The following is a 12,588-nucleotide window of genomic DNA, read 5'->3' on the forward strand; positions in this document are numbered from 1 at the left end:
AAAAGACGAGTATCTGATTGGGGGTATCCTTGTTGGTTTGAAATCCACATAGCTGCTGCTACTTGGCTTTCAAAAATTGTAGGCACATAGTATTTAATCTCTGGCACATCTGTAATCGTCCTGGGTATGACGGTAACCTGCATCTGGCCCTACAAGTTGAGTCACAAGTGGTCCTATAACTTGAAGAGAAACCAGGGAACACAGAGGAAACTTGTGCAACAGGGTAAGAGCATCTACACTCCACACAAAGAGAGGAGGGTGGGATTCAAAATCCCCACAGTGACAATAGTCATACAATAGTCACTACATCACCATGCTTGTCACTTTATTTTAAATGAATGAGTATTTGAGTAAACTGATTAAATTAAATGAGTAAATGGATTAAATGGATTGTAAATGATCTGTTCCAATGTGAAGAATGTGTTTATTTAATATGTTTAATACGTGTTAGTTTCGGGGGCAAAATAGTTTGGTGGGTAAAAATGGAACAAGGATAATGATAACTGTGATTCCCGCTTTTTGCTTTGTGTTTTGCTAAACTAGATCTAGGGAGTTTCCTGCTTAATTATGCTATTTTTATCAGTGTGGAAAAACAGGACTTCTGCATTTCTTTGTGTCTTTTGTGTTTCTCTCTTTCTCTCTCTCTCTCTTCATTTTTTCAGTCAGTAACATTTTTTACAATCAGAGACATTTATTTCTCAGTTTGACATCGTCACGATGCTCAAGATATATCTTTCAAACTGAGCAGCATTGCCCTCTACTGGCCAGTACTATGAACTGCAAAGGGATCATTATAGTTTAAGGCTCAAGGTTTTTTTTCCTCCATTTTTACATGTTTGAAGTATAAAAGTATAATGATATTCTCATTGAGAGCAAAGTGTCAAGTAAGTAAAAGACAAGTATTAATATGATACAACAATACATATATTTAAATATACATTTAAGAAGTAGTTCAATTACAATGCTATTTGGGAAACAGTATTAAAAAGAAACTCCCAAAAACGCAAGCCTTTCATGCACGGTCATGCTTCATTAATGTTTCATTATACTACCAGACTCAGACATGGTGTTCAGTGCTTTGAACACACATTCCATCTCATACTGAATTGTGTCTTTATTGTATGAAGCTGTTTATTCAATTGACTCATGGGACAAATAATGCAATAGAGGACAACAGTCATTAAAAGCACAGATAATATGATAATAGATAATAAATAAAAGGAGAGATAATAAATGAAAAGCACCAGAGACCTTTTCGGTTTTCGATGCAGTATATGCTGGAAAGGAGGGTCTTTTAGCTGCTCTCTTAGGGACACAATGTTTGCCTCCCTGGTTTTATACTGCATGCAGTATCTGTGTTAACCTTATTGGTTTTCCTGGGTTAATTACTACAATTGTACTGAAGAATGTTCATGGTATTGGGCCTATCTATAGTGCACCAGAAATGGGTGTAAACACAAAAATACAGTGTAAATGCGTGGTGCGGTTTGGAAACACAGCTGACCCAGAAGTAAGGCAAAAGCTGGACTAATTTAGTTACTTATTGCCTATTTAGCCTGTGAGTAACCCATCTCAATGCATACTGTACAGTAATAGTATTTCATCCTAACCTCACTTATTCCTAATATCATGCATGGTGGGTCAGTCAACTCACTTACTCAGTTACTAATGTGTTTACTTATTTTATTTTTACTTTCAATACTATTTATACAGAACTTTATACAGAACTTTTAGAATAGGCAGTAACCCTCTTTTAACGTATATCTGTACTCTAGAGTATTCTGTGTGTTTTTCCAACCTTTTATGTCTAACACTGGTATTGAGCTGCGGGAAATTTGAATTTCCCTCTGGGATTATTAAAGAAAAAACTATCTGTATTTGAGTAGAATATATATATTCTCATATATATACATACCTGTATATATATATATATATATATATATATGAGAAGGTTTCAAGAAATAAAAGTGGAGCAGGCTGTGGGAGTCTATCACAATGGTGGAATAGAAGTTCTGGACACTTGAAAATATCATATTGGCAAAACTCTATGTTAAGTTGTTTTGTGATCCCTTTAATTGTCAAACTCAAAATTAAGCAAAAACAGATCCTCATGTTAAAGAAACATAGATGCAACTATTGTTATTGTCATTGTGCGACAAACAACATTACATTACAGATGCAATCAGAAATATGAAACAACACAGATACAATATGTACAATAAGATTCAGATACAAACACTACAGCTACACATAGCAGAGCTATCCAGGTGTTCCCCCATGTCTCCTCCAAAACTCAGGTCCCCTATTTAAAGCCCTGTCAAGTCAAATAATCCATATGCTGCTGGCTGGATTTCATTAAATGAAGTGTCAGGAACTTGGGAGTTTCTGTCACAGGGGTGAGGATTCTTTTCATGGGAGCGGGGCACGATGCAGGCAGAAAAGATGATGGACACCATCAGCGGAGGAGACATGAAAGGCTGGGATTGACGTACAGGGTGGTGATAACACAAACGTGAAGTAAATGACAGAAATGTTACATGTAAGCCAGTTCTGTGCCACTACCTCAATGAACATATCACACGTAGAACAATAAATGAAGTATTTTAGATAATACATATACACAGTATACATACATACTGTACATACATACATACTTACACACACATACACTATGTTTTCTTAAATGATTTTCTTAAATAGGTTGATTTACTTGTACTGAATTTCATCAAGGGGTGATAATTTTATGCATTTAAGAAAATAAATGATTTTGTTATCATTATTAATTTATGGTTGTAACTATAACGTCCTGGGTATGACGTTAAACTGCATCCAACCCTGCATGCAGTCCTCCACCTTGCAGGGGACCAATTTTATTGGGGGTTGGTGGCGGGATTGACACTCCAGCCGTCATAAAACAGCTCACAACTGCTCGATACAAACAGGCACGATACTCTTCTGCTCTCCGCGGGAGTAGCTCTGCTGCAGCCGCCCGCAGGAAGGCCTGTTGGGGACCGGGGCTGGTGTGGTGCTGAGGTGTGGGTACCAGTTTGAGGTGACCCATCTCGGTAGGCGCGTGGAACGTCTTGTTTCTCCGGCAAAATGACCATCTTCCTCTGCCGCCGTGGGGGGGGTTCGTAAACGCCGAATTCGGTGGCAGCACTCAGATCTGCATTGTTGGGTATACCGACTTTTGGTCTGGTCGGTCTCATGGCTGCCATACTCAGGGAGTAGCTGTTGCTGCAGTGGATCAGCTCCTTCCAATGGTGTCTGATGTCACTCCTTTCAATTATGAGGCTCAGGCTCATAGCCTGTAGACTTTGATACTCCTGCTTAGTTTTTAAATCATTAGTTTATTTCCATTTGTGACTTTATTCTTAATTTCCTTAGTAAACTACCTTGGTTGTAGTTTCCTAGATCAGGGCTCTTGAGAGATTGAGTGAGGAGTCTGAGTACCTGGGATTGCGGGTGTCCTGGATAAAGACCAAGATCCAGGCCTTTAATGACCTCTTAGGCACAGCCATCAGTAGTGTGTCTGTCTGCGGGGAGAATGTCGACATTGTGGAGAGGATCACTTACCTCGGCAGCGACATTCATGTCTCTGGTGACTCTTCCTATGAAGTCAGCAGATGGATTGGAGGAGCATGAGGACGCTGGAAAGGGGTGTGTGGCTCCCGATATCTTTGTAAGAGGATGAAGGTCCAGGTCTTCAGAGTCCTGGTGCTCCATGTCTTGCTGTGTGGCTGTGAGACACGGACGTTATCCAGTGACCTGAGACGAAGACTGGACTCCTTTGGTACTGTGTCTCTTCGGAGAATCCTTGGGTACCGCTGGTTTGACTTTGTGTCGATTGAGCGGTTGCTTGAGGAGTCCTGAACAAGGCGCGTTACTTGCATTGTGAGGGTAGCATTACGACCATAACTGAGAACGCAAGCAGCTGGACCAGGCCGAGGGGACGCCCACGTAACACCTGGCTGTGGCAGATGGATGGCCACTTCCGGAGGGTGGGACTGGACCGTGTGTCTGCCTGGGGGGTCGCCGGCCAGGATCCCGAGGAGTTTCGCTGTGTGGTGGGTGTGGCAATGCGCTGCATCAGTGCATCCTCCCCAACCTGACCAGTAACCTATAACTATATAATATTTGTGTCTATATTATTAAATTTTGCTTAGATGTGTTATTAGAGAGCTTTTAATGGGTTGCATTCATTTTGAATGAGAGAGAGCAAAAACCTGTAGTCATTTTTAATATCAGCCCAGTGAGATACAGAGTATAGCTGCCTTTGTTTCACATTGCAGATTTGAAAATTCACAGTGTGATTTATGTCTGAGAAGTGGCAGCCAAACACCCATTTCATGAGACAGATCTATTTTTTAACATTGCATTAAGCCTTTGTCATTGCTGTTTTCATGTTTTTTCTGAAGATGATTGACATGTAGAGGAGAAAAGTCTAGATGGGTCTTAGTATGTTCTTATCTGAGAATAGCATATGCAATAATCAAAACAAAGATGTTTGGAGGACTGCTATGCGTGGATATATTATATGGACATTAATTGGCCTTTGATAAATGATGACATTTATCACATTCATATTCAGCAGTATGCAAGGCTACATCAAAGTATCATAATTTGTTAAAATCACGCGTTTTTTTTATGAATTTTAGGAAATTAGTTTGTCATCTATACCTGAGGTTGGTGTCTTGTCCTGGGTTGTTCCCTGCCTTGCATCTGTAGCCTCCAGAATAGGCTTCAGACCCCTGTGGCCTCGAATTGGACCAGCTGGTACAGAAAATGAATGAATGGATGGATGGATGGATGGATGGATGGATGGATGGATGGATGGACGGATGGATCTATACCTGGTCTTTGTAAAGACATTTCAGATTTCGTCAAGCAGAACCTTTTAACCTTTTTTTTCTAACTGTAATAAGCCACTGGCTGAGAGTGTGACATAACAAAGGGGCAGCACTACCGTTCTATTCTGTCTGACTGACAGGCACAGAACCGAACTGAAGAACAAGCTGAACTGTTTCGGTAAACCTTCATTTTGTGCAAATGGCTAAAGTAGCCAAGAAGGTAAGTAGCTAAAGGCAGCCCCAGGCAAAGCATTGTGTGTGGCCTAACTCAGCCTGTGGCAGTGCCCAGAGAAATTATCCAGTGGGCATGGGATGGGAGTCAAAAGAAAAATAAATCAGCTCCCAGAAGACCAACAAGGACGCACCTCTGGCAGGTCAATACTGTTTGTCAATAATATGCTGCGGCAGGTGAAGGTTCCGTTTTCACTCAGCCAGTGTGTTTCTGCAGAGTGACAGGAAAGCTACTAAAGGCCGAACAGATCTGTGATGGATGTCAAATTCAGTTTTAGCTATATTTCTTCATTCCTAAATGTTACAGCATTATAGCATTAAGCAAGATGAGTTAGCGAGCCTTGGGAAGATGGGGATATTATTGTCATAACTCCTATACACGCCTGTATGTAAGTCTGCTCTTATTTTAGCTTAATTTTCATAAAGAACATTATACTGATTTAGCATTACCTTTCTTGGATTACAATATTATAGGCAGATTACAGTGAAACATTATGGCCTTAGCATATAATAATACATCTTTAGAGAAAATTAACACTCTATATTTAAAAAAATTCTGCATTTTTAAATCCTGGTTTAATCCTGCTTCTACCCTGGGTAGCAGGCTGCTTCCTGGCTCAAAATTTTTGAGGCCACAGTAAGACAAGAAAAGTGTGAAACAGGAGACACTGGCAATGATAAAAAACCTGCCATTTAGATGGTGGAAACAACATTCTAATTCCAGAGATGACCATCCAGCAGTTATCCAGCAGTGCCTCAAAAATCAGAAGATGACCTCAAGTGACCTTCAAAAAGAGTAGGAAATATTAAGTAGTGTGAAGTGCACTGCTAGGATGATTAATATCATGCTCCTAGAAGCAGGACTGAAGATTCATAAAGGAAGGAGGAAGCCCCTCATTAATGAGAAACAGAGAAGAACCAGGCTGCTGTTACCCCGTGTGGTGGAGGGATCTCCAAGGGGTGGTGGTTTACTGACTGAATAGGGCAAGATGGGATGTAGGTCTTAGTAAGCCTGCTGATGGAGGTGTACAATATGTCTATCCATTAATGGCTCTGAAGGCCAGCACCAAGGATTTGAACTTGATGCGAGTGCCTATAGAGAATCGAGGGCCGTAACAGGAGAGCATTTAGGCCGATAGAACACCAGACGTGCTGCTGGATTTTGAATCATCTGCAGCGAACCGACAGCTCAACTTGGTAAACCTGCAAGTAGAGAGCTGCAGAAGTCTGGCCATGAAACACCAAGCTTCTGGAATATTATGAACATTTTGTATCACCAATGTATAAGAGTCTAGGGGTAAAATTCAGTCCAAAAACTGGCCAGTATAACTTACTTAAATGTCTAACACACACTGACCCAGCGTGCATTGGATTTATGAATTTCTTTATTAATGTAAATAAACATATAATATTTAATTTATTTTCTATCCTTTAATGTTAAATTTGATCTTCATTGCCCAGGTTTGGTGATGTGATATACTGCATTAGCCCCCATTTTAAAACAATGGTAATATCTAGCGACAACAAGCCGTAACTCAAACACAGTGTGCTGGCAACAGCCAGTAACATGTCAGTGTCATATTATTTTTAGAGCAAAGAATTATCTTTGTCCCTTTTTGTTTGAATCATGTGAAATCTTTTTCAGACAGAACAGCCCGTGATGCTTCAGTTGATTGTATTACTCTTTTATTTTTAGTACTTTGATTTCTTTGAGGGCTGTACTCTTCAGGCTGTCTCCTAATCTTGAATGAATAGCACAGACTTTGAGGTGTTGCAGGCACTTCTGCACTGCCTGCACTGTCTGCACTGCCTGCGCTGTCTGCACTGTCTGCGCTGTCTGCACTGTCTGCGCTGTCATGTCTCTAATGGCTACTGACAGTACAGGACTCTGCCCATCTGAGCCACCTGGAATCTTCTCATCAAGTCTCCCAACATAAGCTCATCTCCTGTATGTGATAACAATCTCTCTACCATTGATTGTGTAGAGCAGAGTTTCTCAACCCAGTTCTCAGGGCCTTTCAGATGCTCCATATTTTTGCTCCCAGCTCTGGGAGGTAGCAAAAACTTGTAACGTCTGGGGGTCCACAAGAACTGTGTTGAGAAACACTGCCGTAGGACCCTGATTCAGTTTGCATAGCTGTCACTCCTGGAATGCATTTGTTTCCTCCCCCATGCTGTTTTGAATGTCCATTGTGTCGTCTATAGGAATAGATCTATCTCCTGCTATTTTTTAAGTGTAGCTTTTTGAATATTGCTTCAAGTGGATAATGATTGAGCAGACATAGTCCAAAGAGGTAAGTGCATATTTTGCCATGCAGCATTAGAAAGACCAAGGTTTTTAATTCCACCGTAAAATGTTTGACTCAAGGTATCTATAAGTTCTTCCATAATTAATGATGCCATTCTGCTGCCTTAAGTCTTTAAACTCCTCAGACATAAACTACGTGTCTATATGATAATATCATTTGAAAAGGCACAAATTGCAATCAGTATTGTGCCGGTGGTGTGAGTGGTGATGTTAGGCATTCCAAACATGTTCATTAACTTCAAGAATGCATCTTAGGACAGGGGTGCCAAACTCCAGTCCTGGGGGGCCGGATCCCTGCACATTTTTGGGTTTCCCCTCATTTAACACACCTGATTCAACTCCTTGCAACTCTTTGTGCTAATTGCCCAGCTGAATCCTTTGTGGTGGAAGAGGGAAAGAACTAAGCTACACAGGGCTCCGCCCCCTCCCAGGGCTGGAATATGACACCCCTGATCTAGAAGTACCATGAATGGGAAAGGACAAGCAAGGTGTCACACCCTGTCTGATCTATGCCCTGGTAGGACCAGCAGGGGTCGCTGCTGATCCTCCAGATCCCTCTTAATTCTCCCAAGTTGGGTCTTGTCCTTTACCTATTGTGCTAATTGTCCATGCCTGCATCATGTCAGCCCCTCGTTAGTCCTGTGTATAAGTGCTTCCAAGTCCTCTGTTCCTGAGTTTGGTCATTAATGTCAGTGCTCCAGTGGCCTGTGCTCTTCCCAGTTCTACTCTTCCCATTTCAACCTGTTATGGTTCTGTTAGTTTCCTTACTCCTGTTTTAATCTGATAAAGCGCCTTTTTGTTCTCCTGGTGCCTGTTCCAGAGTCCTTCATTTCTCACAGCATCACATAAAGGTGCAGGATTTTTCAGGGGTATCTAGGAAATGCCCCTTGATGTAGGGGTACCTGGAGAAGTGCCTTTTGCTCTACCTGACTAGGTTCACATATTTTGAAAACCTACTCTCCATTGACTTTAGGCCACCACACACACTTACAAGAATAGGGTTTCATTTTCACTATCCCTTAATATCCAGTATGTGACTCATTCACCACCTGCTTTTCTCCATTTCTCTGGTATCAGCACCTGGTGCCCCCAAAGAGCACATCTTCACTGTTCATATCTGTGTGTGTGGAAGGATTTGAAACTCATTACCTCAAGCCATCCTTTAATGACAACACATTGGAAAGTGTGTTGTTTCTGCATGGTGCCACCTGGTCAACATTTAACGGAACACCTTCAAAGTGTTCAGTTAAAAGTGCATGTGCATTTCTCATGTCTGGCAGGGAAATCCGAGAAAAAGTAAATAGGTTCTTTTGTTTCATAAATCGCATTGGTAAGGGTTTATAGTATGTTACAAGCTTGAATCTTTTCTCCCACACATACTGCTGGAATTTCTTAATTAGAAAAAAACAAGCTTTATTATCAATTTAATCTGGTCTGCAGGAAACGCATATAAGAAACGACTGAAGGCCGAACAAGCTTACCGTCCTGTTAATGCCCTCGCTAAAAGCGGTGGGAATATTTTGTACCACCAGAGGGTGTTTAAACACTAATTACGACAGTACATTACATCAACGTGCGTTCCCACAATGTAATTCTTAATATATTACTAGTTTGGGATTTTTGGTAGAAAACAATACTGACCATGTAAACTATATGATCAGGTGTCCTTATTATTTTTTTACTTGTATTAAATAGTTCTGTGAATCTGCCGATTATTACCAGGGATTATTCACCTGTCCCTACACGGACAAACGTATCCATTTGCAAATGTTTTGATTGAGAAAAAGTATATATGTAGATAGCGTTTTTTAAAATACCAAGTGTCCGTGGTAAAATGCATTTTGATCAAAACTGTCAGAATGTGCCATGGTGTGGACCCCATGTGATGATGATCTTAAGTGTATTATTCAGCAGAGTTAAATAATGAAAGCAATTTAAATCACATTTCCTTCTTATGTTTATACTAATTTAATCACAAATAATTGTTTGTTATACAAACAGTATGTGACTGTTTTGCAGTTTAAATGTAGGCTAAACCAAACGATTTACGTCACTTGTCATTTGCGATACACGCCTGGCTTAAAACAATTCTAAAGCCAAAGATGAAAATCTAAAATAATAGTATAATTAATATATAAATGTCGCGTTTCTATAAAATATACAGGAAATTACTTCATAAATCAGTGTGGATCGAGAGAAGCAGTGGGACACTGGAATCCAAACAAAGAGATTTGTCCCAGCCTCGCGCGACAGCCCCCTTCCCGCCCCTGTCCTGCTCTACTGGTTCTTATTTGCCAGCGCCTCTGAATGCTTACTGATAATTGGCTGAGCGCCTTGTCAATATAGCTGTCTGTGTTTTCCGCTGGGGTTGGTATACAAGTAAGTCGATTTTTGTAACATATTTTGAATGGGGAAAATTGAAGAGGCTGGTACCGGGTGCATGAAGGTATGGATATTTTGTGCTGATGTTTATCGGTTTTTTTGTGTAGACTGTCAAAAAAAATGGTAAACCAAAGACTAGCATCGGACAGAAAACTTAGTTGAAACATTTTGGCAGATGCTTTGAAACATAAAGCAACTACCCAAAACGTAAAAAACTACATTTATATACGTGCTTGTAGCCTGTGTATGTGTTTGTAAAATTCGCAATACATTACAAATAATTGTAGTAAGACTAATTTTCATAAATGAACAACGTGCAAGTACATGGTTTGGGGATTTAATGAAAAAAATTGCAGAATCAAGGGTTAAAATCTTTTAAATGTAAAGCTAAATAAATAGACATGAATTAAATTAGATTTTTAATTGCATAAATGTATTAAAGAAGAAAAAACTTACAAGATTACAAGAAATAGCTAGTTGCGATGTGCCCTATATTTGGCTTACTGTTCGGGAAAAAAATAATATTAGTTTCTCCGGCCGATTCCACAAGAACTATTTTTGTCCTTTTGTCGAAGTTCTGTATGCATTTCCCAGTGAATTGGCATTTTTTGTAACCATGGGAGCCACTGTCTCTGTGCTGTGTCCGTTTAATCCACACGTGGCTTGTGAATTCGAGGATGAGCCCGATATGTGTGCTGGGAAACATCGCGTCCAAATAACGTACAAGGAAGCAGGTTGAATTTCCCAGCTAATGACTGCCAGATCTCTCCTTGTACACTTGTCACTGCATTTATAATTTTTGTACCACTCCCATTTAACCATGTGTTCACTCTTCAGCGTAAGATGCCTTGTATCTGTGTACAGACTCCACCTGGAAATGTGTGACAAACTATTCACTGTGCGTGTATTTATTAGGCTGAGGTAATGTTATTGGAATATTGCTTTAAGGCCTGAACTTGGCCCTGCAGATAATGGAATAGCAAGTGTAATCTCAAGGCCTGTTTTAACTTGTACCTTGGTAAAAGGAAGAAAAATTTTATTTTGTTTGATTTCTCACGCTTTTCTTATTTCCTGAGTTAAACATTAAGCCCTTCATCCAGTGTATTGTCACAGTATTGAAATGGTAATATCCTGGACAATGATACCCTTATTAATAATTAATTTAGAATTTGGGGAGGGGGCAAAGGATTAAGAACTGAAATCTATGTATGTTGCCTTTGGATAAAACAGTTAAATACATTTATTATTATTATTATCATTATTATTATTATTATTATTATTATTATTATTATTATATTGTTTCATTCAAATGAATATCATTTTAGTCACAGCAACACCTTATTAATATCCACCCTCATCAAGCCTTTCTTGCATTAATCAGAAGCAAATACGGAATTGCATCACTGAACTCTCCCAGAAGTGTTTATGTAGAGAACATGATTAAATTAATAATTCACTGGTAAATGCCTGTAGTTTTACAAAAGGCGTTGCATTGCCACTGAATGCCACTAAAGTCATAGGCTGAAGCTGACAAAGTCACCTAATATGCAATGTGTGGCAGACTATAGATCCGGCCGGTTAAGGGGATTGTGTAGAGGGTGAAGTTCTGTGGGTATTTATAGGTTTTCTACTTTTTCCCTACAAATTAAACATGCGAAATGCTCCCATATTAAGAGCAGAATTACTAGTTTACACCAGTAGATTGTGCATAAAGATTTATTGTGTAAAATTAGCAGACTTTTGACAGAATTGGGGGAGCTGTTCTTTGTAATTAACACTCTGTGGTCCAACCACAAACCACCAGTGAAGCTGTGAGCAGCAAAAAGAGATCCAGAATACAGGCACAGAGTAGACACACATTGGGACAATGATATTAAATATGAATGGGTTAAACAGGACACTTTTGTGCCAATGCAGCTTACAGCTTGAAGTATCAGATACTTTAACATTGTAAGCAGCTGACGTCATTCCTGTTGTTGTGCGCACATTGGAATGGCGGCAGTGTTACTGTTTTTGTCTTCCTGTTAAGTGGCTGAAGACACAGCATCAGGGTGCCAAGAAAGGACTGCTGCCATTTTTATTGCCTTCCCAGGCCAGTGAATGAATTTTTATTGATTAAAATTGAAGTGTTATTTTGGAGCAGTATGAAGAACTGCCATGTTTGTGGAACTAAAGCAACTGTTCTCTAAACCTGTTACTGCAGATGGTCGTCCCAGTTTGCTTGCCTCTTGCTGTGTCAAGGAATTTAAAGAAGAGTTCTAGGCTTGCCCAAACTGCCTAAGTAATATGTTTTCATGAAGTTTTAATAAAAATAAAAGCCTAAAAATTCTTTTTTTTTTATCAACGATCAGTGATTATGTTTTGATCTGATCTTTACTATGCATGTTAAGGTACAACTGAAGGGGAAATATGATAATTACTCTGTGTATAAAGGTGGGATTTGAAGGAAGATGAATCCAAAACAGCCTTGTGTTGAAATACTGTACAGTTTCTATAGAGGCTTCAAAGGCAAAGAGATTCCATTTGACTGTTTTTTTTTCACTCGGCAATAGCCTAACCCTTCACTCCAGCTTTGGCAAGTCAGACGTGTCTGTATTTGCCTTGAGTGAATTACAGTTAGTCATTCTGTGCTTTTTGACCGTTTAGAAGGAGATGAGATGGTTTAGTTTGTCACAGTTAGAACGGTTAGTAACAGGAGCCAATATTAATAGAAATATAAAGCCAGCACTTTGAATGTATGATGGTTATACATGTATCTCTGAAAGTATTATGAGATTGTAGAAGAGAAATATTTAAAGATGTTCATTTATTTCTGTT

General features: G+C 39.7%; 1 protein-coding gene across 4 annotated transcripts in view; it reads left to right on the forward strand.

Moving 5' to 3' along the window:
- The window catches only part of cttnbp2nlb (CTTNBP2 N-terminal like b), a 55,067-nt gene that overhangs the window by 19,565 nt on the left and 22,914 nt on the right, over positions 1-12,588 (forward strand). The window contains exon 1 of one of the 4 annotated variants that reach the window (XM_049017942.1): positions 9,604-9,835. The exons of 2 other annotated variants lie outside the window; for them this stretch is intronic. In XM_049017942.1, the coding sequence (XP_048873899.1) occupies positions 9,797-9,835 (39 nt within the window). In that variant the 5' untranslated portion in view covers positions 9,604-9,796. Of the gene's footprint in view, positions 1-9,603; positions 9,836-11,888; positions 12,053-12,588 lie in introns of those variants that run through there. One more of the 4 variants, XM_049017944.1, reaches the window with a different exon arrangement.

The sequence above is a fragment of the Brienomyrus brachyistius genome, chromosome 6 (genome assembly GCF_023856365.1).
Source record: "Brienomyrus brachyistius isolate T26 chromosome 6, BBRACH_0.4, whole genome shotgun sequence".
In the NCBI taxonomy this organism is placed as follows: domain Eukaryota; kingdom Metazoa; phylum Chordata; class Actinopteri; order Osteoglossiformes; family Mormyridae; genus Brienomyrus; species Brienomyrus brachyistius.